At 40.5% G+C, this 26539-nt stretch overlaps 1 protein-coding gene across 1 annotated transcript in view; it reads right to left on the bottom strand.

Moving 5' to 3' along the window:
• KCNH5 (potassium voltage-gated channel subfamily H member 5) overlaps positions 1–26539 on the bottom strand; it is a 214630-nt gene that overhangs the window by 118933 nt on the left and 69158 nt on the right. Inside the window, exon 7 of the mRNA XM_070931612.1 lies at positions 5836–6265. Within this exon, the coding sequence (XP_070787713.1) occupies positions 5836–6265 (430 nt within the window). The remainder of the gene's footprint in view (positions 1–5835; positions 6266–26539) is intronic.

Genomic DNA, 26539 nt, shown 5'->3' with positions numbered 1-26539 from the left:
TCCTCCCTCTGCAATTTCCTTGAATGTTATTTAAAGGGAACAGGGACCGCCTGGAATTATGCAAAAGGCAACACAGGAGACTTTCCCCCTCTTTCCCCCAACAGGAATTTTCGCTAGAATTTTGTCCCTCCTGTAAAAAAACCTTCTGTTCATTTACAGAAGAGATCCACTGGATCCATGCCATCATTCTTGCCTAAAAATCTGAGGGAAAACTCTGGGGTGATTTTGTTTTATGAAATTCCATAGCTATGGTGTACATTAATAAGACTGCATAAATTGGTAATTATAACTACAGTAGCATTAAGAAACAGTTTTCATCTGTTAACTGTCTAAATGAGATAGTCTACAAGTTCTATAACCCCATCAATATGGCCAAACCTCTTTCCACTTCACATGTAACTTTTTCAGATCGCAATCTTCCCTGTGACCAAACATGACCAAACAAACAAAACAAAACAAAACAAAACAAAACAAAACAAAACAAAACAAAACAAAACAAAACAAAACAAAACAAAACAAAACAAAACAAAACAGGGTTTTAGTCCTTTCATCTGAGCTAGCCAGACTCTCTTCTTTGAATTCCTCCCAAAGGCTAGGGCACAAGAGACGAGAGAAAGAGAATACGCGCTTTACTCCATTTTACAAATGCTGCTTAATCAATTATTGTGGGACCAGGTTTTTCTCAGTGCAGTTTTGTTTACAAGCTTCGAGCATGGCATGTTTACATCAGCATTTGGCACAATTTATTATATGGCAACAGATGTCTTTAGCTGGCTTATTCATCACTGGGTTTTCAGAAGAGATTCAGTGGCCCAAATACATGCACCCTGTGCAGCGTGGAATTTAATTCCCCACACAGCTGAGATCTCAGCCAGAGAAAAGCCAAGTGCAAAGGAAGGGCTGCAAACAGGACAATAGTTCTAGCCCTGCGTTACAAAAATATTTTATATAGCAACATCAACAGAAGAAAGGTAAGAGGAGGAAATAGAAGACAAGGAGGTTTTTCCAGCAGTCAACCTGCCAATAAGTAGTGAGCTTCAAAAGAGCTGAGCCTAAAGGGGCTGATATCAAAGGTTTTGTATGGGGGATGGGACTCACAACATAATGGTATTTGTATAAAGAGAATATTTGTGTGGGTGGACCCTATGCTTCCATACCCAGTGGTGGGTTGGTACTGGTTCTCCCCAGATCGGCCCGGATCAGATCGGCCTGGATCGGGCGAACCGGTAGTGGTGGCGGCGAGAGGCTCCACCCAACCACCCAGACATCTCTGTGCATGCGCAGAAGCTTCTGCGTATGCACAGAAGCGTCACGAGCACGAGTGCACGCCCACGAGCGAACTGGTAATGATGGGATTTGAATCCCACTACTGTCCACACCTGATGTTTAACTTAATCCAGGAGAGTAAATATCTCAGCTGCTTCAGAGAGTAAGAGAATTGAAACAGGAGGTTGGTAATAGCACACAGGACAAACTGGCTGGCTGAATGGACAAAATTTGTTTCCTAAGAAGCAGAAGAGAACTAAGGCACTTTGAAATTCTCGGTGCTGCCAGAAAATGGACAACCATTTGTCTGAAATGGTATAGTGTTTCCTGCCTAAATTGGATTAGAAGACCTCCAACATCCCTTCCAATTCTGTTATTCTGTTAAAATAAAATCCACTGCCAGGGTTTTCCCAGTTGGACAAACTTGATCCCCATTGCTGTCCCAAAGGTGCTTTTTCAGGAACTGGACTTCCACTTGCCTTCTGAAAAAGCACCTTTGGGACAACCATGACCTGGATGACTGAGAATCTCTACAGACTTTCCCTATTGCTGTGTTTTATCTGTAATGGGCCAGGTGTTAGAGATGCAGAAAATTGTAGAACATCTCAGTGGGACTTGAGGATCCTATGTCCCTTCATTACTTCAGTTCTTCCAGGTCCTTTATCTCTCATCTAGATCATATTCAAGTAAACCATCAGGATTCCATACAGAAGTGGATCTCCACGGGTTTCAGTTTCTTCAGTTAGGCTATAGATTGCTCTGGAATTTGTGTTGGTGGATCACAATCTGCTCTAGTCAAATATAAACTAGCTTCTGTTATCAATTTTAACCCCAAATATTTTGCCTCTGACTGCACAACAAGCATTTTTATGTAATCCCACCGCACCCCAGGCATTTTCCAGATACACAAATAACCTTGTGGAGATTCTCAACTACTCGAAAGGAATATATAATTATACAGACTTTTTTGTGACTTTTTGTGACTTTGTGCATCTGAAGACAAAAATGTAATTTGTTCTAACTGTCCTTTTGAAGAAAGATTAGTGCTGCAGATCAACAAGAAATTTGAGAGAACCACAGTAATATTTTGTTCAAAGTAGGGATCATCTAGGTTGCCGCTAGCTCCCATAGTGATGAAGAATAACATTATCAGGTGATTAAAACATACTTTAGCCCAGCTCAAACTGCACACTTTTTGAGAACAAACCAAAATATCTTTAACATCATTTAACCCCATGCAGTTATTTCAATATTTTCAACATTTGATAACTTCAGTTTGACTTCCATAAACTCAACCTGAGTACAGTATTTTCAACCTCACTACAGTCAACTTTTTAAAAATAAATAAATACAAACTAATACAAGCCACTAAATGTTTGCATGCACAGAGTGTGTTTACACTGCATAAAGCCTTAATGCCACATGTTTTTAACATCCTTCTTTATCTCTGAGGCATGTCACCAAACTTATCCAGATTTCACAAAGAGGGCCACACAAATTCTTACTAAATCAGACCCCCAGTCTTGCATCTCAGTATCGGTTCTCGCATTACAGGTAATCCTTGACTTGCAACCGTTCATTTAGTGACTGTTCAAAGTTACAACAGCACTGAAAAAAGTGACTTATGACCATTTTTCACAGAATTATAACCGTTGCAGCATCCCCATGGTCATGTGATCAAAATTCAGATCTTGGCAACTGACTCACATTTATGATGGTTGCAGTGTCTCAAGGTCATGTGATCACTTTTTTTCAACTTTCTGACAAGTGAAGTCAATGGGAAAGTCAGATTCACTTACTTAACGATTATAGTCAGTGGTGGGCTGCTGCCGGTTCAGACCAGTTCAGGCGAACCGGTAGTTCCGATGATCAGCTGGCCCCGCCCACCCACCCCTGCTCTATCCTGTCCTATATTTCCTTCTTTTTGGCTCAGCTGATTCGCGTAGCACAGCTGATTTCTGTGCCTCTGCTGTTCTACTTACTGGGGCTGCCTTAGAAGGTAAGCAGCTGAGCTTCAAATTGCTGTATTTTGAATGCTGTGCACAAGTGTGTTAAGCGGTTGCAGCCCACTGCTGATTACAGTGATTCAGTTAATGATGGCAAGAAATGTCATAAAACGGGACAAAATTCACCTAACAAATGTTTCACTGAGCAAGAGGTTGTAAATTGGGGACTACCTGTACATCGGCACCAGTTTCAAAGTGAGCACTGCAAATGGACTTGAACTCAGCCAGGAATCAATTCCATCTCTCTCAGATAACCATGTTATTTATCTTTCCAGACGTGTTTGTCCCCCACCACCCAAAAAAATCTAAATATACTCCAGGCAAATATACTATGCCCTGTGATCCTTGAAAATGAAGGTAAATATTACATAGAAATGCTTTATTGTCATGTCTACAACATAACATATAACATACATGTATACACTTTTATAAAGAAATAGAGTTGTCACTGCTGCTTTATGAAGGAAATTGCAAACGATAGAAAAGGCACCACAAGTTATCATAGCGGCTTCCCTATTCTCACTAAAAGTGCTGCAAGTTCTGGATTACCAGATATCTGAACAGGCAAAGGAGGAGACAGACAATTGGAAAGGAGGAGGACAATTGGGGAAAGGAGGACACACTATTTTATTTTGACATCTGCAGCAAAAATTATACTGAGAAATTGAAAAAATGTACTTAGGCCTACATGTACATGAAATTGTGTTTTCCAGCATCAAAAATACTGGCTTTTCAATTGCAATACTGTATAATGTAAGTAAATATACTGTAAGCAAAATTTTCCAACAAATCTTTATTTTCAAGAATAAATGCTAGTGAGGGTGAAGGGTTTGTTCTCCAAGCTTGTGGGTTGGTTTCCGAATGTTTCATTACCAGGCTGGGTAATATCTTCAGCAGAGATTTAGGTTGGTGTCAGTGTTCTTTTGTTTATAAGGGCTTGGTTTGGTCAGTAGGTCTTGTGATAAGTCAGGTGTGGGTTTATCAAGTGAGAGTCTTGTAATGGTTCTTGTGATGGGTCAGGTGTGAGTCATCAGTGGGAGTCTTGTGATGGGTCTTTTAATGGGGAGGTTACATCAGGTGAGGGTCATTAGGAGGTGAAGTGCTGGTTGGGGGAAGCTGGGGGGGTTGGTTGAAGGTCGGTGCTGTCTCTGGTTGGCTGTGTGGTTGATTTGGATTCTGAGGGGTTGGAGGTCAATGTGTCTGTTGATGGAATTGCTTGTGGAGTGCCAGACTTCGATTAGCTCACGAGCGTGGTGGGTGGAAGTGTGGCTGATGATTTTTGTGTTACTCCAATCTAACTGGTGCTGTTTGGTGTCAGTATGGGTAGAGATTTTATATATTTATTTATGTATTGGTTCGATTTATATGCTGCCCTTCTCCGGAGACTCAGGGCGGCTTACAATGCGTTAAGCAATAGCCTTCATACTTTTGTATATACCTGCTTAGTAGGGCTTTTGCCCCCCCCCCCGCGGTGTTCTTTTTATACAAAGTCATCTTATTGCCCCCACAATCCAGGTCCTCATTATACCTACCTTGGAAGGATGGAAGGCTGAGTCAACCTTGAGCCTGGTGAGATTTGAACTTGCAGTAATTGCAGACAGCTGGCAGCTAAGTGCTACTTAACAGCACTTTAGTCCACTGTGCCACCGAGGCTCCTAGCCTTGGTGGCGCAGGATTTGGGATTTGGGATCATGGCATATGACTGCCAGCCGGTGTTCCTGGATGCATGCTAGTGGATATATGCTACCGTGTTTTCCTGAAAATAAAGCCCTGTCTTATATTTTTTTGAATCCCGAAATAAGCACTTGGCCTTATTTTTGAGGAGGTCTTATTATTTTGGGCGCATGGAGCAACATGGGGCTCCTCTTATCTGATTTCCAGCTTTGTCTCCCTAACCCTAACCAGAGGAAATGGAGGGGACCAGCTGTGCATGCATTTAAATATTTTCGGGGAGGGCTTATTTTCAGGGGAGCTTATTTTAATGCATGCGCTCAAAAGCCTGATTGGGCTTATTATCCGGAGAGGTCTTCGGGGAAACAGGGTAATGATAATATAGAATCGAAAACACACATTTCAAATTTCACTATAGAAATAACATGAGCAGTTATGTGATCTACAGATTATAGCAATCATGGATTTGAAGGAGCTTGAAGTCAATTGTTAGAACGAAATAAATTAAATAATGTAAATCCAAGCTATTGTGTCAGGAGGAAGCAGACAATTTACAAAATTATAATACACAAAAGTTTGAATGACTATTATTGTAAAAACAGTCTTCCCCCTTCCAAAAACAAAAAACAAAGCCCCAAGACACTGAAAAAACTGGATAATATTTGATTTTAAGGTTGTGCCTGCCAGATGGAGGACATGAGGATAAAAAGGAAGACATGTCCTCCTTTTGCCTGACATCCAGTAACCCTGTGCATGATACTCTTCCTTTGATTTTATACCAATATAATGATATATTCCTTTTTGTGACTTTGTTGTGATAATATGAAAACATCAATCCCTGAGCCAGCAGATGTAAATAAAACTGAAACAAATGCAAAAACCATTTACTTACATCCAACCATCATCATGGCCACAGAGAAAATCTTCTCTCCATCAGTGGTTGGAGCTATGTTTCCAAATCCTATTGTCGTAAGGCTTGTCATGGTAAAGTAGAGAGAAGTTATATAAAGTGAATCTTTACTGGGTCCGCCTTCCCACTGCCCTGATCCAGTAGCATTGTACCGATACGGTGTTCCAATACTCTCTGCCAATTGGCAGAGCCAGCTGTCGTTCTTGAGGGTATTCGTGATCTCGTCGATAACTTCATAGTCCCCAATGCTATACCAGATGCACGCAAGCCAATGGGCCACTAATCCAAAGACACAAACCAGGAGCACCAACACTGCAGCGCCATATTCCAGATAATGGTCCAACTTCCTGGCCACACGACCCAATCTCAGGAGTCGCACCACTTTTAAGGAACTGAAGAGGCTGCTGATACCCTAGAAAGGAACACAGATCTTTACTTTCTGCAAAACGATGAACATCCTTTGATTTGGAAATATATATACAGTACATATCTACCTATCATCTCTACCTTCATATCCCATCAAGTCATTTCTTTTCAGGGTAAGCGGCATTATCCAAAAGTTTGAGAAGTATGAAATAGTAAACAAGGAAATTAAAGAAATGTAAAAAAAAAACAGGGAAATATAAGTAATTCTAATTTATAATTTCATCTTCAGGTTTTCAAAATTTTCTGCTTTTCAAACGATCCCCCACATACATTAATCACTTTTCATCTCTCTCATTTTGAAGCTTATGTCAATTTTATCCAACTCCTTTCTCAACTCATTTACTCTTGCTTTTTATATTTCACCTATTTCCCATATTTCTTCCTTTACTGATGTATATCTTGCAGTTGTGCTCTCCACATTTGCTGTCAAGCACAGCTAAGTCTAAAATACATCAATCATTCAGACTCTGTGCTGCATCACAGAGTATAATCTAACATTCACAGACTAATCACCCCATAGTTCTTGCATTCACTCTTGCCTCCTGTAGAAGGGAACAAATATCAGCCACAGATGTAGTCTTTGAATGTCTATTACAGACATTTCACAGCCACTGCAGGAGCAAGTTATATCTATATTTTAATGTTTCTCCAATTATATGCACACGAAGCAACATCATATTTCAAGGCTGTCATATTATTGGTTTTCTTTTATTGTTTTTCTTTCATTTTCTTTTTAACAATTGTCTGAGTAGGCAGCTTCTATACAGTTTTATTTATTCAGTTTTAAAAGCATTGCAATTGACTTTCCCGAAAAATGTTAGATTAATAATACATCAATTAATAATGAATACATATGTAGACTATATAAATACGATACAGTGATATATATTTTACAAGAAAGTGTAAACCATTATTTAATGTATATGCTGGAAAAGAAAGAAAAACAAAATTTAAACAACCTAAAATAAAAAGGGAAGGAGGAAAACTTTTTCATTCATTCTTTTATGAATGCTAACATTGATAGCATTAATTTAATTCCATTCTTTGACATACTATTGCATTCCAATATAGCTCTCTAAAATATTCCTTTCAGCATTTTCAGTTTCAGTTTCATCCCAGATGATTTAATGATTTTTATTTTTATTCCAGTTATAATGCTGGAGCTCTTTGTTTATATATTTTCACCCTCCCCCCCAATTTTTTTTTTTTGTTTGTTTTCTATAAAAAATTTCTCTCCATTTTAATTTTAACCTTTCTTTCTTTCTTTTTTTCTTTTTGCAGCAACCATTCTCCAATATACTCTTTTTCCTCATTCATACTCTCTTATTATTCATTACTCCACCAAAGAACCTTTTCATATTTTCATTGGTATAACTCCATAGCTTTCTGTGGCTTTTGGCAACGCAACTGTCTTCATTCTATTCAAAGTAAATTCCATACCCTCATCTCTATTTTCAATTTCTCTTCATTCTTTTGGGAAATTTATCTTTCCTTTGAGAATTTACACTTTTTCTTTCTGCAGTTGTTCTACTTCCCCATTAATTTATTTTATTTTGGCTTTCTTCCATTCCATATTTTCCAAAAGTCCATTCCTGACTCTATCAAAATATGATCAATTCCACATTTATAATTCCTTTAACATCTTTATATTCTTGTAATGGGTTGTTATAATAACCTTTGGAGACAGGAGGAAGAACTGCAGCCAGGGCAATGGTCTGACAAGAGCTATCTCAGTTCATAAATGGATATCACCACTGAAAAAAGCATCTCAAAAGGGACCTTCTCTAGTTCTCTGGGAAGTAATAGCAAGACAGGTGGGTTTTTCAGATTTACAAGATTCTATTCCTGTAACCTTATCATAAACGTAGTTTTAATAGTCATGATTTTGGTACATACTATGTTAGAACCTTAGATACCTAGAAAGAAGTCACCATTCTTGTTTAGATCTCACTTAGATCTCCAAATGGCCTGATCATTTTTTTTTTCTGTACCCTCTTTTCTAATTCCACCCATTCATTCATATCATACCTAATGGAATATTTTTTTCCTCCTGATTCACATTTATTCATTAAGTTACCCAATTTTCCCCAAACTCATCCTTAGTTCTTCCTTTATCACCATCTGTTGGAGCATAACATGCCACTGTCGACAACTTATTCTTTCTTTCATATGATCAGTATGCATGGGCATAAACAAAATGCACATGCTACTCTTTGCAGGATCTTTAATCTAGAAACAGTCTTGCACATCAACACATTAATGCCTACATCCAGCAATACCACACACTGAAAATTACTAACAAGCTATCGATACACATATTCATATCATTCAAAGTTCAAGCTTGTAAAATAAAAATCTTTGTTTACTCTGTTAGCTACTGGGATTGACAAGGTTTCAGAAATTGGCACCATGTGGAATCAACTTAGTCCATCTTACTATTTTGCACCAAATCATTTTGCATTCCCAGAAACTAAGCACTTTGCCCTGAATGGAATATTTCTACTGCTGTTATTGAGAAAACATATGAAAATATATGGTGTAGATTTTGAGTACATTATACTGCACAAAGAAAACCTGCTGAAATAAAATCCGGTGCAATCCATGTAGCTCAGGGTTGAATTGTGGGGTTCATAGTTTAGTTCTTGTCATCCGGTAATGAAATATCTGCAAGAAAAAAGCAAGCTCAACCAACACCAAGAGCCCAACAAAAATAAAATGCATTCTCCTCTTTTTGTGTTGTGTTTCTCCTTGTCCATACTCTGTCACAGTATTTAGTGTTAGAGTACTGTTTCCTAGGATTTTTTAAAAATCCTCACTATTATCATAAAGAATTACACCAAAGCCATTTCTTCCTTCCCCTTGTATTCTTTCAACCAGAGTATATAAGAAGTGTTCTTCTTTCTTAAATACTCCTAACATTAGTGAAGTGTAAGTTTAGAGTAATTAACCTTCCATTGATTTCCTTTTAAAATTTCTGAATAGTTTCTGACAGGTGTAACACATCTCCTGTCTATGCAAATAAAAAGGCACGCCTGTGTCCAGCCAGTGACAGCTGATTAGTCTTTGCAGCAAGTCATATGTAGCCCAATACGTGTGGGAGAATATAGAAGGAGGAGTTTGCTTGAATGTTATTGATTTGAGCTTCAGGGTTCATATGTTGTACAGTGGATATTATTGCAGTATTAAGCAGGAATTATGGATTCTTAATTTAAAGAGGTGGGTGTCAGTGGTGGGTTTCAAATTTTTTTACTACCGGTTCTGTGGGTGTGGCTTAGTGGGCATGGCATGGCTTGGTGGGCATGGCTTGGTGGGCGTGGCAGGGGAAGGATACTGTAAAATCCCCATTCCCTCCCCAATCCAGGAGAAGGTTACTGCAAAATCCCCATTTCCTCCCAATCAGCTGGAACTCGGGAGGCAGAGAATAGATGGGGGCGGGGCCAGTCAGAATTTTTACTACCGGTTCTCCGAACTACTCAAAATTTCCACTACCGGTTCTCCAGAACTGATCAGAACCTGCTGAAACCCACCTCTGGTGGGTGTATATCGGGGATGATGTGTTGATAGACAGATGTTTGTTCACTGTTCTATTCAACATCATTCCCATCTCAATAGAGAAACACACCAACGAAAGCAACAAAGGAATCAGCAGCCAAAGACATTTCATTTAACAGGAGGCAATGAGGCATTTGTTCTTTCCTTGCCAGGTTTAAATTGTCATTTTTCCATGCATCATTATCAAATCAGTGTAGTCAAAATGTTCAGTAATTATACTATCAAGCTACAAAATGTTCACCTTTATTCAGTCTAGGGACTGAAGAATTTACAGCCTTATGGAGTCTGAAATGTGGAGGTTTTGCTCTTGCAGAGGCTCTGAATGGCACAGTGCTCATTTTGAAGCCTCTTGTCATTATATATAAAATTAAGGTTTAGCCTGTTAGATGGGGTGATGGAAGAGACAGGACTCAGTGCTAAGAGTAACAACAGCTCTTTATTAGTAGATCAGTGCAACCCAGCAGCTGGCTCGTCTGACTGCTTGCCCTTTTATAGGGAGCTGTCAGACAGGTCGGCCAATGGGGTTTGAGTATTAGCGGACCTGAGTGAAGCCTATGCTCACTCCAATTCAATATGCAACAAGCCACTAGAGTCCACCAGGATGTATCCTGTCTAATGAGGAACCCTGATACTTCATCAGGAAATGTACATAAAAGGAGCTGTCACTGTTGTAAGGAGAATTTAAGATTAGGATGGTCTTTTATTAGTAAAGAAAAAAAAACCCAGAAACAAAGAAGCAATGAAATGGACAAACAGACAGAAACTTATATAAGATTTATCTATGCTAAAGGTTAAGGTGACGTTTTAGAAATTATTATAATTTAAAAAAAAAAAAAGCCAGGGCTTGTATACTATGATCAGATAATTTGCATTCTTCCTGCTCACTCTACTGCCCTGGTGTTAATATTTCATGGAAAACATCAGGCCCTTGCTCTCCTTACTTACTCCCTTCAGCATTTTTATGTATTAATGAGTTATTCAAATAGAACAGGGGTAGGCAACATTGTGCATTCCAGATGTTCGACATGTCCCCTCTTATCAGCTTCTAATAATAGGGCTAATGGCAAGGGATTGCTTGAGTAGTGGTCAAAAACATCTGGAACACACCTGGTTGTCTACCCCTGAAATAGATGACATCTTCAACTAGAGAACTGTCTTAAGAAAAATTGGGCATATGCATAGTCTGTTCTTCATGGGTGATTGTTGAGAATCCTTGGCTTCTGCCCTTTAACAAGATTTCTGATAGATAATCATTGAAAATCATGTAATGTAAGCCACATCATGATGTTGGTGAGAATTATATAAATAGCGTAAATGTAATTTTAAATGAATGAATCCAGAGAGAGAGGGAGAAAGAGATTGATTTCAAGATGAGCTACTTATAAAAAGCTTAGTCCCAAAACCGCTATGAGCTGTTTAATCCTTCTCTTATTATGTTAATGTTAGCAGTATATATCTTTGAGGATTCCTACCCCTTATACACAGAGTACTTTTCAAGATACAGGGTTCTGCATTTATGATGCGTGCTTATAAAAGCCAATTATGGTGCAAAATGTTGTTGTTCTTGCTTTGAAAAACCAAATTTCATCCTAGCTAAAAATATTCTTTTCATTCACAGTCAGAATTTACTTTCAGACACAAGACTTTTGACAATTGATAGACAATTGATTCTAAACCAATTTATTAAAAGTGCAGAGAAACCTGAGTAATATAATGCTTAAGGAGTTGATCAGAATGTAGGAAACTGAAATTCAAAGCTACTTTCAATCACTTCTATGACTAATTACCACCTCTCAAAGTAGTGTACCCCAGTGTCTTGGTGTTCTTTATTCAGAGGTAAGCCACAGGCTTATCCTGAAATAGTTTAGTTTAGGAGATTACCATTTATGAACATAATGCCATATATCCTGATTAACATAGAGAAGTCCTCTGTTTGAACAACTATCTAATCCAAAACAAGTTTATAAATTGAAAAAATCTGCAAACTTAAATAGGTAAATATTATCTCACCTGAACTTGCTACAGTTTATCATGGTTCATTTGGAATAGTGATACCTGGACCTGGACACAATATCCTGGGGTTTGACCAAGACACAGTAACCTAGAAGAAGGTTCAGACTAGACCTTAGGAGAAACATCTTGACAATACCAACTATCAGCAAGTAGAACAGGCTGCCACATTAAGTGGTAGGTTCTATTTCACTAGAAGTTTTAAAATAGAAGCTAGATAATGATCAATCAGATCAATAATGAATTGTAACTGAACAAAAAAACTATCTGAACTTTAAGTCACTTAGAATCCTAATACCTATATGAACAGCTGAAAAAGATCAGTTGACATCTGTTTATAGTCTATACGTTTACATCTATAGCTTGATTTACAAAAGCTAAATAGAATGTTGATAAGTAAAAAAAGGATATGAAAAAATATCCCAATGAAGACAATAGTAACTTCCATTCACTGCCAAAATAACTATGTGGCTTTATCTAGGTCTAGAACCGTGATGGCGAACCTATGGCACTTGTGCCACAGAGGGTATGCGGAGCCATATTGGTGGGCACGCGAGCATTGTCCTAGCTCAGCTCCCTCATTTTCGGGCCTTCTGGGCCCACTGGAAGTCGGCAAACAGGCCGTTTCTGGCCTCCAGGAGGGGTGGGGAAGGCCGTTTTCACTCTCCCCAGGCTCCTAGAAAAGGTCTGGAGCCTGGGGAGGGCGAAAAAACGGGCCTACAGGGCCCACCGTGCCATCATGTGCCAAAAGCTGGGTGGGGGGGCACATTGAATTATGGGTGTGGGCACACGTGTGCGTGACCCCTCACACTCCCCCCACTTTTGGCACTCGATGGCAAAAAGGTTAGCCATCACTGGTCTAGAATCTAGTCAAACTAAATTCAAAAGAGATGTTATATAAACAAGTTGTATACTTTTTTTCCCTCTATAAATGATATATTCAAAATATTCAGTAAAACTCAAGGAGAGCATATTGCAATGAGCAGAAATGGCATTCTTTTATATGAGCCCACCTGTTTTTAAAGCCTTTTGTACAAGGTATTGAACCTTTAAATGCAATACATATTCTCCAATTGTGTTACACCTGCAGATGTGTGAATTGTTCATAATATACTTGAAACTACTTTGTAAACAATTGCTATTGTCACTTAAAGCATTTCCTTTCTTCTTTTTTGAGTTTAACACAGATTCCGACTGTCTCATCTTGCTGTTTTCCCATTTCATGTTCTGTTTCACCTTCCTAAGCCTGTTGTCCCTTTAGGGTCCTCTCAGCATGTTCCTTTTCAATTATTACATTTTTACCTTCAACCCTTTTTCTTTTCCTGGTCTTATTCATCTCTTTATGTCTCAGCCAATGGCAGTTAGGATCCAGAAAGCAGAGCCAATGCTAGAAGGGGAAACTCTATTCACAATGCAGACACATTGGGATATCTCATCCAGTCACTTTCTGAGATGCCACCTCTATCATTCATCAAATTTCTACAGGCTTTTTAAAACTTAAATTAATCCCTGCCACCTTCTTTACATCTCAGGCTGTATTTTGATTACCATTCTGGAAATGATCCAGGGTTTATGCTATTCCCCCCACTGATCCTTCCATCAATTCCCTGTTGTGTACAAAAACAAATGTTACAAATCAGCATGTTTGCTGTCAGTATTCCTCTAAGGCTGCACTGAAAAATGACTATTTTATTTCCTGAGCAAAATTCCTTTCTTTTTTACTTCTTCTCCTATCTCCTGAAAATACCAATCATAAATATTTCTTTCTGCAGCTTCAAAGAAAGAACTATACTTCAATTAGACCTGGGATTAATTAGGATGTCTCCCACAAAACACACAAATTTTAATAACATGAATTCAACATCTGCTGTATATAAATATATAAATTTGAGGGGAGGTGAATGCCTAGTTCCATTCACTCTTCATAGACATTTTTTTGGGGGGAGGGGCGGTTACCAAATAGTAGTCTAGGCCAGTGATGGCAAACGTTTAAGACACCGAGTGCCCAAACTGCTCGTGTGCATGTCCAAACTGAAAGGTATGCATGTACGCACAAACATGTGCATGCGCAGACATGCATGTGCATGCACGGACATGTGCAAACATGCACATGTGCAGACATGCACAGACATGTGTGAACGACAGAGCCTTGGTAGCGCAGCAGACTAAAGCACTGTTAAGTAACACCAGCTGCCTGCAATTACTGCAAGTTCAAATCTCACCAGGCTCAAGGTTGACTCAGCCTTCCATCCTTTTGAGGTAGGTAAAATGAGGACCCGGTTTGTGGGGGCAATAAGCTGACTTTGTACAAAAAAGAACACCGCTTGGGGAGGGCCGAAAGCCCTACTAAGCAGATATATACAAAAGTATGAAGGCTATTGCTTAACTCCTTGTAAGCCGCCCTGAGTCTCCGGAAAAGGGCGGCATATAAATCGAACCAACCAATAAATAAATAAATAAATAAATAAATAAATAAATAAATAAATAAATAAATAAATAAATAAATGTGTGCATGCTCCCAGTTTGGACCGTTGTTGTGGCTCCGTTGCCTGAGCCTGGGCTATCGACAGATGCAGACACTGAGAGGGAGGGAGAGGAGTTGGCAAGGACTCCCTCTCCAGGACCCTCCTCTCTGGCAATGCCTCCGGAGGACACCGAAGGCCAAGAGATAGGCCCAGAGCCAAGCACGTCCCCGCAGCCACAGATGAACAGCGACGAAGAAGATAAGTGCTGCCTGGACCCTCGGCAGAGGCGCAGGGAGAAGCGTGCGCAGCAGAGGGGAAGGCATGCCAGAGATTAGCTGAGTCACTGGACTACACCCCACAGGGTATAAATGTGGGTGTGGTGGCCGGTTCAGTTTGTGACGAGCAAAAACTGGAAATAATCCATGATCTCTGCGTTACTGGACTTTGCCTGCTTTATCGGACTGCATTTGGATTAATTCTTGTATTGTTGAAACTCTGCCTGTTTTATCAGAATGCTTGCAGTCTAATCTTTGTTTTGTGTGAGTAAAGTCTGAATTGGCAGCTAGCCACTGGGTTGCTGCCAGCTTTATCTTCAAAGAGTTTTGTCGTGTGGCTTATTAACTCCGGGCCGTCTGTGGGGGTGCGTGTGTGGTACGGGGACAGAACAACCATCTCACCCGATCCGGTAGCGATGGCAGCGGGTGGTTCGGAGAACTGGTAGCAAAAATCCCTGCCACCCCCCCCCCACCATGCCTAGCTGAGTTGCGCGATCATCAGAGGCTTCTTTTTAATTTTTAAAAGCATTTTTTCTACAACCTCTTCGCCCAAAGCGGTTGTAGAAAAAATGGTTTTAAAAGGAAAAAAAAAGTTGGCCACGCCCACTCTGTCACATTACCTCTCACCACCAAGCCACGCCCACAGAACTGGTAGTAACAAATTTTACATTTCACCACTGGCGTACGGTTCTTCTGGGTCCAAGTATATTTTATTCCAAGCATCCTCGTGGTTAAGTAGAAACATCTCAGTCTAAAAACCTGGAGAGCTTCATCAGATACTATAAATCAGAAGTATATAATATGCAATATTTTGAGAACTGAGACTTCACTTGTCTTTTGTTTTTGAGATCATACTCCAAAAAATGACCAGAGCCCAGAAACGGAATATATTTAATTTAAATGTAAGATTAATTAAGATAGATAGATAGATAGATAATTTTATTTCTATACCGCCCCTTCCCGAAGGACTCGGGGTGGTGCACAGCCAAGTAAAAAACACAATACAAATCCCAATTAAATTTAAAAATTATTAAAATTATTACATTTACGGCCAAGTTTCGTTAAAAACCCAAAAATTTAAAACTCCGAATTTAAAACTACTTTACAAAGATAGCCCTGCCTGTCGGAAGAGCAGGGTCTTGAGGGCACAATGAAAAACTCGGAGGTCAGAGATTGTGCGTATTTCCGGGGGCAGTTCGTTCTAAAGGACAGGAGCTCCCACAGAGAAGGCTTTCCCCCTGGGTGTCGCCAGCCAACATAGTTTGGCCGACGGCACCCTGAGGAGTCCCTCTCTGTGGGAGTGAACTGGTCAGTGGGAGGCTATCAGTGGCAGAAGGCAGTCTCATAAGTACCCAGGTCCTGAGCCATGGAGCGCTTTAAAGGAGGTAACCAACACTTTGAATTGCACCTGGAAGACCACTGGGAGCCAGTGCAGCTCGCACAGGAGAGATGTTACATGAGCGCAATGGGTTGCACCCATAATCACCCGCGCGGCCGCATTCTGTACCAGTTGGAGCCTCCGAGTGCTCTTCAAGGGGAGCCCCATGTAGAGAGCATTACAGTAGTCCAGCCAAGAGGTAACAAGGGCGTGAGTGACCATGCACAAGGCATCCTGATCCAGAAAGGGACGCAACTGGCGGATCAGGCGAACCTGATAGAAGGCCCCCCTGGCCACGGCCGTCATATGCTCTTCTAAAGACAGCCGTGTGTCCAGGAGGATACCCAGATTGCGAGCCCTTTCTGTGGGGGGTAAAGATTCACCCTCTATGGACAGCTATGGCAACAGCTGACTATACCGAGACGCCGGAAGCCACAGCCACTCGGTCTTGCAAGGGTTGAGTTTGAGCCTATTTCTCCCCATCCAGACCCGCACGGCCTCCAGGCAGTGGGACATCACGTCAAGGGCATCATTGGGGTGGTCTGGGGTGGAGATGTCCAGCTGCGTATCATCAGCATACTGATGTACCCTCACCCCAAAACCACGGATGATCTCGCCCAGTGGCTTCACATAAATGTTGAACAGAAGGGGCGAGAGGACCGACCCTTGCGGCACCCCCCAAGCAAGGCGCCTCAAGGTTGACCTCTGCCTCCCTGCCAACACAAACTGCGAGTGGTATGAGAGGAAGGAGGAGAACCACCACAACACCGTGCCCCCTATTCCTAACCCCCTCAACCGCTGCAATATGATACCATGGTCGATGGTATCAAAAGCCGCTGAGAGATCTAATAGGACCAGGACAGAGGAGCAACCCCTGTCCCGAGCGCTCCAGAGATCATTGACCAATGCGCCAATGCCATTTCCGTGCTGTACCCCTGCCTGAAGCCCGACTGGTACAGGTCTAGATAGACAGCTTCATCCAGGTACCGGGGGAGCTGTCGTGCCACCACACTCTCAACAACCTTCGGCACAAAACGAAGGTTGGAGACCGGATGATAATTAGCTAACACAGCCAGGTCCAGGGAAAGCTTCTTGAGGAGAGGCCTCACCACTGCCTCTTTCAAGGCGGCGGGAAAGACACCCTCACTCAAAGAAGCATTTATAATCCCCTGGAGCCAGCCTCATGTAACCTCCCAAGAGGCCAGTACCAACCAGGAGGGACATGGGTCCAGTAAACATGTGGCAGCAATTAAAATGAAATTGTATTGATGAAACATATTCATATATGAATTACATTTGTAATCATATATGATAATGTATTTGTTCAGATATTATGTAATCAATAAAGTTTTAGTTCCTGCCTAAGCAGGAACTAGAATGTTGGACTAGAAGACCTCCAAGGTCCCTTCCAATTTTGTTATTCTGTTATATTCTAGTTCTGCCACAGTTAAAATTTAATCGGGCAGCATACAGAGCTGTATTTAAGAATGAGATTGTCACTGCGTTAATATTTGTCAGCCGAGCTTCCATCCTAAGATTTACGGTAGCCTGCCAGAGAACTTTATCACGTCTTTTTTTTTTTAATTTGATTTATATGCCGCCCTTCTCAGGAGACTCAGGGTGGCTTACAATGTGTTAAGCAATAGCCTTCATACTTTTGTATATTTGTATAAATATAAGTCAGCTTATTGCCCCCACAAACTGGGTCCTCAATTTACCTACCTTGGAAAGGATGGAAGGCTGAGTCAACCTTGAGCCTGGTGAGATTCAAACTTACAGTAATTGCAGACAGCTGGTGTTAATCACAATGCTATCAGTCTGCTGAGCCACCAGGCCCGTCTCTGTAGCAACAGAGATAAGACTGGTTTTGTGAAAACTTTGAGCTACTGCGCATGTCTACGTTCTTTCTTTTCTAAGTTCCTGATTTTTTCTTTTGTCCATCTATGTGATATACCTGCCAGTAACGATGTAGATAGTAAGTTTGTTTTATTTCTTTATAATAAAATGTTTCTTAGAATATATTTCGGGTTTTCTTTCTTTAAAGTATACAGCATGGAAAAACAAGATCCATCCATCTCTAATCAAGCGCAATTACTTCAGGGGGAGTATCGAAGCTCATTTACGCTTCGACAGGTCACTTCCCACATGAAATTCTTAGCAAGCTTAACCAGTGATATAGTATGGTCCACAGCCAAAGGAACAGTAGCCCCTCCTCTCCTTTGTACATAACATTCTAGTGTTTAACTGGTGACAGCTGAATTATATGTTCTGCCCCAGCTCCGGATTCCTGAGAATATTGACACACACCAATGATCCTTATCAAATTTATTAAGTAGCAAGAATAAACCAAAGTCCAGCAAAGGTTGGCAACCAGCCCAGAAAACAAGATATGATAAGACTTTTCCAAAAATGCTCTGATGATAATTACTGATTGTTTCCAGCAAGAAATTTACTAAAGGTGTGTGACTTAAATAGGCTAAGGGAGTGGCCAATTATCCTCAAGCCTTACTCTCGAGGAGACCTCCTCCTCCTGAGTAGCCACTCCTGCCTTTTGGCAGCCCTGCGTGCTCGAGCATTGAGAAGAGGCTCCTCCACTTCGCTCTCTCCACTAGAAGGAGCCTCTGGAGGTTCTGAAGGCCCTGGCTAAGTCTCTGCCTCTGGCACCACATCCTCTTCAGCTTCCTCACTGTCTGACGAGAGCACCGGCTGCGCCGGCTGCTGGCGCAACACCACACCAGCCTCCTCCTCATCGGGATCAGCCACGATCCGCACAGGCCACTGGCGGGCCACAACATTTTATATTTTAGGCCTGACATGAAGATGGTAGCCATGATATATTCCTTTTTTCAAATGCCATATCTAAGAATTCATATATCATGCTGCTTTATTATAGAGTGGACATCCCCTTCTAACCCACTTGGCAATGGTTAACATATCACCTTATTTTCAGTTCTCACTTTTGCATGACTTCATTTCCATTCCATCCCACCTGCACATCAATCTATGAATTATTTTTGTAAATCTACTAAGCATGCACTTGAAGTGCACTGAAATGCACATATTTAAAACTTTTTTTCTCTTTCATAATCACTGTTTAAATATTCACGATGAGAAATGTAATGGGAAATATGCAAAACTAGTCAGAAACTTAATTCTAATCTGTCCATTAATTGTATCAAAATGTGCAAAGTTCAAATTCTTCTATCCTCAGGTTGATGCCAGAGAATTATGTTCTTGACAGGATTCAAATCACTTAGGAGTTCTCCCACCAAAGACAGCATTTATTCTCACAAGTTACGGGGGCTGACCAGAACTGTCAATTTATTCTGGCATCATTATTGAAGCGCTATGGAAAAGAGAACCGTAAAATCCTTTCTGATGAAATTTATATCACCAGAAATTTATATCCTTATGATTCTGTCACCCACAACCATTCATACGACTAGAACGACTGATAATGAAGATAATCTTAGGCAATGTTGACTGAAGATACTACAAAAATCACTCACTCCATGTCAATGGCTGTCAGTGACATTAACATCTAATCAACTAGTCTTCCTTGCCAATATGACACACTAACTGCCTCTGCTAAATTGTGTAGAAATAGCAACAGGCACATCATTGTTCCCGTCAACATGATATTACATCAGTAATTTCCATATTTTACTGCTAAATGTTAAGCTTGGTAAGGAAGCCACGTATAACTAAGTGAATAGAATGTTGTTGTTGTTGTTAGTTGTGAAGTCGTGTCCGACCCATCGCGACCCCGTGGACAATGTTCCTCCAGGACTTCCTGTCCTCTACCATCCCCCGGAGTCCATTTAAGCTCACACCGACTGCTTCAGTGACTCCATCCAGCCACCTCATTCTGTCGTCCCCTTCTTTTTTTGCCCTCAATCTTTCCCAAGTGAATAGAATATCCATACGCTATTTTACTGAAGAGACCCCTGTTGAAAGGGATGTCAGAAGATTCTCCATTATTTATTATTTTATTAATGTGTGTGTTTATATCCTGTCTTTTCTCCAGGAATCAAAGGCAGCTTACATGAGGATCAAGCTGTATTTTATTCTCCTAACAACTTGGGCAGAGAGTGTCTGGCTCAGTCATCCATTATCTTTCCATAGCTGAGGACAAACATGAACCCGATTCTCCTGAGTTCTAATAAAATTGTGTGGCCACTGTCCCACATTGGGTATCATAATATTGAAGGCCCATGTTATTTAAAGATCAATTTAAGACACAGAGAGGCATGAGAAGCTGAGATAATATAGTGGTCTTGAGCTTGTGAATCAATAGTTAAAGTCTGGAGGGGAGATAGACCAGACATGCTTACTTTAAATTACAGTAATGCTTTCTAATTTGCATCAAAAGATAGAGTGCATAGGCAAAGTTCCTGGAAATACGTGCCCTTTTGTATTACCTTCCTGGAATGCTGCTCCTCTTTTTTTTAACAGTGCAGAAGTGGCAAGTCAAAAAGGAGGCGTGTTTTATTGCATAACACTTTAGTTACACAATTATTACTGTCACCAATTCATCTCTATTTTCGGTAGCAAGCTGTGATCAGTGCTGATAAACTTCTTGGTTAAAGTCTTTAGGAGAAGCAAATTTTTTCAGTAAATTACAGCAAACAATAATACTTCAAACCTAATTGTGTTAACTTCCATTTATAACGCTTGTCCTAATGCACACAGGAAACATTATACTTTCATCATCTGCTGAGGAAATGAACCAAGCTATGACTTTATCCATCAAATCAACAACAGATAGCAGAGTCCCTGAAAATGTATTTGTTTTAACTAATTCAGGCCATGAAAATAATTTTTCATCTATAAGGCAGCCCACTTGTCCAAGTGCAAGAAAATATAAACACATCATCAAGGAAGAAAAAAGAACAGAGCTTTATCATTATTAATGCAGAGGCATAGCTATCTCATAAATAATAAAAATAAAATCTTATCTTAGTAGAAAAGACTGTGACTATATTAGCCTGCCCAGATTCTAGACTGGAATTGGTCAGCCCTTCAAATGACTATATTTAACTCTTCAAATTATGGGCTAAATAGAGCATAAGATCACCTAAATGAGACCAAAAAGGAAGTTTACGGAAGTGGATGATATTCAGTGTGGTGAGGAACTGATGGTCCACTTTAAAAGATAAGTCACAGAGTAGAGCCAAATATTTGGAGGAGAACTTTTGAAGACCCTTTCTGATTCTGTGACTTGGACTTCTCAGAATTTTGGTGCAGCAGCCTTAAGACTCCTCCATAATCTTTTGAGGATGGATGTACCTGCACCAAATAGTCCATCATACTGAACTAGAAAAGGTCTTGAAGTGACACTGTCATGATTGCATCTCACCTATCCAGGTTTCATGAACTGGCAGTCTGACATTAGCATGGGTGGGAGGGAGAGGGAAGGATTTGAATGTAAGGAATAAGGGGGGGGATGGAAGCCCAGCTGAGCCATGTAAAAAGCTACAGTCATCCAGGGTCAAGTGACAATATGCAGAGCTGAGAACTCCTGTTTCCTAAACAATATACAAACACCTGATTGGACATTTGCAGATAACTGGGGGTTGGCCGGGTGGGAGGAAAGAGGGAACTTTGGGTTATGTGCATGGGAAACCATTGGATTTAGCTTACGCTACTTCTGTAACCATTTAAGCTTCAATTTATTTATTTATTTATTTATTTATTTATTTATTTATTTATTTATTTATTATTCAAATTTCTATACCGCCCTTCTCCTTTCGGACTCAGGGCGGTGAACAGCCAAAATAAAACATTTATACATAAAGTACGATTAAAAATAGATTTAAAATAATTAAATTTGGCCCATAGTTTAAAATTTATCAATTTAAAATCCATATCAAAATTTAAAATCAACCATAAAATCATAAAATCAAGAGAGACTGGCTAACTGAAAGAGATGAGTTTTTAGGGCCCGACGAAAAGTCTGGAGGTCGGAGATCACTCGTATCTCTGGGGGTAGATTGTTCCAAAGGGTAGGTGCCACCACAGAGAAGGCTCTCCTCCTGGGGGTCGCCAGCCGGCATTGTCTAGCTGACGGCACCCTGAGGAGGCCCTCTCTGTGGGAGCGAACTGGCCGGTGGGAGGCTATTGGTGGCAGAAGGCAGTCCCGTAAGTACCCTGGCCCTAAGCCATGGAGCGCTTTAAAGGTGATCACCAACACCTTGAAGCGCATCCGGAAGTCCACCGGAAGCCAATGCAGCTCGCGCAGGAGAGGAGTCACATGGGAGTGCCCCGTCGCTCCCATAATCCCCCACGCAGCCGCATTCTGCACCAGCTGGAGCCTCCGGGTGTACCCCAAGGGGAGCCCCATGTAGAGAGCATTACAATAGTCCAGACGAGAGGTGACGAGTGCTTGAGTGACTGTGCGTAGGGAGTCCCGATCCAGAAAGGGGCGCAACTGGCGTATCAGGCGAACCTGATAAAAAGCCCCCCTGGCCACGGCCGTCATATGCCCTTCTAAAGACATCCGTGTGTCCAGGAGGACGCCCAAGTTGCGGACCCTTTCCGTGGGGGCCAGTGATTCGCCCCCAATAACCAGCGATGGCGTCAGCTGGCTATACTGGGACGCCGGCAGCCACAGCCACTTGGTCTTGGAAGGGTTGAGTCTGAGCCTGTTTCTCCCCATCCAGACCCGCACGGCCTCCAGGCACTGGGACATCACTTCCAAGGCATCGTTGGGATGGTCTGGGGTGGAGATGTACAGCTGAGTATCATCAGCGTACTGATGGAACTCCACCCCAAAACCACGGATGATCTCATCCAGTGGCTTCACATAAATGTTGAACAGGAGGGGCGAGAGGACCGATAAAGTATACTCTTGGCAAAACAAATGGCCAGGAATCTTTCTTTGCTAGATGACTGAGTGGGACAGTTGACAGACATTGAGTCTTCCATAAATGTCCCCATCTCAACCTCTGAGCAATAGGTTCAGAGGAGCAGTTCACAAACTCCCTTCAAATCAGTTCAAATCTCACCAGACTCAAGGTTGACTCAGCCTTCCATCCTTTTTCTGAGGGTAAAATGAGGACCCAGATTGTTGGGGGCAATATGCTGACTTTGTAAACCACTTAGAGAGGGTTGTAAAAGGACTATAAGCGGTATATAAGTCTAAGTGCTATTGCTAGATGCTTTGTACAATCCTAATATTGTACCTTATCTAGTATGCCCCTTGATTCACTGCTGTTAATGGAGGTCTAGCTAAAGACCTCCATGCCATAGTATACATTTTATCAAATCTTCTTGCGTAGGGACACTTGGTTCCAATATTCTGATAAAATTCCATTTGGGCTACTGCAATATGATGTTCTTGAGATAGCCTTCTAGGACCACATAGAGACTTTACTTAGTCTAACATACAATGTATAAGGGTGTATTTGATAAAGACATATCATGCTTCCTGTTTTTCTCATTTTTCTGAGTCCCTGTTCATTTCCAAGCTTCTACGTAGATCTGATTATGACTTTGAACCCCCATGCCACCATTATCAAAATAACTGAATAATTGCCTATCTCCTACTTCGTGCCTGAACTGCAACATTTGGTTTCAGCATCCATTTTGGTGTCTTGAGAGATGAGATATGGTGTTAGGGTTGAAAGGATGTTTCCATTGGCAGCACCCAGCTGTGAAATGCCCTCCTCCAGGTCATTCCCCAGAGCATGAAAAATTTCTTCTGAACTTAACTCTTACATCTGGCATCAGGTCTAAATAAATTTGAGCCAAGTAATGTGTAATTATCTGGTTTAACATGGCTTACTGAGCTAATATACTCTGTATGTTTTTAATTTATTATAATTCTTATTGTGAGCACTCATGAAAAATGTTACACAATAGATATAAATGTATTTAAGCCCCAAATGCTTGATTGTTTTAGCATTAAAAATACTTATGGACTTCCTTATATAACCAAGCTGTATTGTTCTCCAAAATCCCTAACATGCCAGTAGAATGGAAGAAAAAGCCATCTTTTGACCTATCATATTTATTTGTCTTTCCTTTTTAGTTTTCTTTTGCAACCTGGTTGGGCCTGGATTTGGTGGTTCTTTGGTTAAGACTTTTTCCCCTTCAGTCTTCTTATAGGGATCTGCATATAATAATTGTATAAGATAAATTGAACAGGATAATGGCTATTGCATTGTAGAAAGTGTGAGTATTGCTGAAACCACTAGTTGAAAAATCAAAAGAACATTGTCTCGTAAAGTTCATGGCCTTCATTGTCTATACACCAATGCTCAGTGTGAGAAATAGACAAAATGAGCATGAACTCTCAGTATAAAAAAGCAAAATAGGATTTAACTGGTATAAAACCGACCTAGGATGATGCCTCCCTCAAGAGGAATATAGCAATTAAATTGTGCCACTTGTTGAACATAAAGAGAAACAATGGGAAAAAAGGAAGCACTGCTGTTCAGAAATCAAAATGGTGATGTTCCACAGAAGAACTGGATTAAAACAAGGGGAAGAATAAACTAATAAAAGCACTACTAGCCAAGGAGAAGTTGGATGATGCTATCCAAAGCAAATTGCAGAACTTCAGAAGAGGGGGAAAGTTATAATTATAGAATTTTATAACCTCTGTTTGAAAGACAAACTCACCCAAAACATTGTCCTTTTAGAATAGAATACACTAACACAGTGGGAAAGGACCTTGGAGATCTTCTAGTCCAACCCCCTGCTTAAGTAGGAAACCCTACACCATTTCAGACAAATGGTTATCCAATCTCTTCCTTAAAACTTCCAGTGTTGGAGCATTTACAACTTCTGCAGGCAAGTTGTTCCACTGATTTAATTTTAGGAAATCCCTGGCTCTTCTGCTGAAAATTTTCTTCTTCAGGGGATTGCACAATGTGCAATCTACTAATATTGATTGATTAGTATTAGTATTGATACTAATACTCAACTTGGTATTTCAGTAAAGAAAACTTAGATGACAGGACCATTTGGGGGAAGTGACCACATAATGCTAAATCTTTGTATTTTAAACAAGGGTAAAACTTTCTATAGTCTGTATAGTCCAACTTCTATCTTAGACTTCAAAATTCTGCATATGAATAAACCCAGAAAATAATTGAATACTGAATTGTAGAACTGTTCTCAAGAAAGCAAAAGCCAAAATGAATTGATTAGCAGCAGATGTTTAAACCATTTCAGCAATCTGTCTGAAATTTGGCAACCAACACTTCATATATACACGCAAAATATTGTACCAGTTAGATAGAAACATTAAGTTACGGTTATTCTATCAATTAAATACCAACTGGAAATACAATATCCATTTATTCACTGAACAATTTTCCCTGATGTTTTTTTGTAAATAGTTATTAAATTACAAGTATCCATGTCATACCATGAGGTAACAACACTCATAGGCAGCAAATGGAATACAGGTAGTCCTCAGCTTACAGCCATTCATTTATTGACCCGTTCAAAGTTACGGCAACACTGAAAAGTGACTTACAACCAGTGGTGGAATTCAATTTTTTTTACTACCAGTTCTGTGGGCGTGGCTTAGTGGGTGTGATGTGGTGTGGTGTGGCTTGGTGGGCGTGGCTTGGTGGGCATGGCAGGGGAAGGATATTGCAAAATCTCCATTCCCACCCCACTCTGGGGACAGCCAGAGGTGGTATTTGGCAGTTCTCCAAACTACTCAAAATTTCCACTACCAGTTCTCCAGAACCTGTCAAAACCTGCTGAATAGCACCCCTGCTTACAACCACTTACAACGGTTATAGCATCCACACAGTCACTCAATCAAAATTCAGGTGCTTGGCAATTGGCATGTATTTACAATGATTGCAGCATCCTGGGGTCATGTGACTAGCATTACCAATCCTGCACGATTAACAAAATCTCGTGTGATTGTACAGTATTTCGGTGATCTCATATAAAATTACACTAATTTATCCATGAGAATATCAAAACCTTCGCATAATTTCAAAATATTTTGGCATTCTCACACAAGGCTTCACAGTATCTCAAAAAGAGGGAGCCAAAATCTGAGGAGGTTTATTATCTTCCTAAGATTTGGAGTAATTTACAGAGAACTCCAAATAACTATTATTTAAGATTACAAAATAATGTTATAGTGGCGAGATATATAAATTTCCAAAACACGGGCTCTTAAGGTAACTTCCTTCCTATTTCCTTGATCTCAACAGAAATGGATTACTGTATACTATAGTACTGAACTGTAGTTTCCACACACATTTTTCTGCTTTTTAAAAACCTATTTATATTTTGTTTGGCTTTGGGCATGTGTGCCCAAAAGAACACCTGTTGTTTTGAACAGTTTTCTGAACACGTACAGTTCTTGCAAAAGATTGTGTTGCTTTGCACAAAACTAATGCACCTTTTGGATATTATAGTAGAAAATCAGACACTTTCTATGAAATTTAAAAATGCACAGCTTCGGTGAGAGGAAAGCTGGTTTAGCTTCAGAGTTAAAGAAATCTGTCAGACTCTGCATCTGCCATGAAACTATCCATAGCCCTGATTGAGAGTGACCGTTGTTAACCAGATTTTGAAATGGTCCCCATGAATGGGCATTACAA

This window comes from Pituophis catenifer, unplaced genomic scaffold (assembly GCF_029215685.1).
Source record: "Pituophis catenifer annectens isolate HBS135680 unplaced genomic scaffold, rPitCat1.0.hap2 SCAF_1, whole genome shotgun sequence".
In the NCBI taxonomy this organism is placed as follows: Eukaryota; Metazoa; Chordata; class Lepidosauria; order Squamata; family Colubridae; genus Pituophis; species Pituophis catenifer.
Note: the sequence above shows the minus strand (reverse complement) of the source record. Positions and strands in the feature narration are given on the sequence as shown.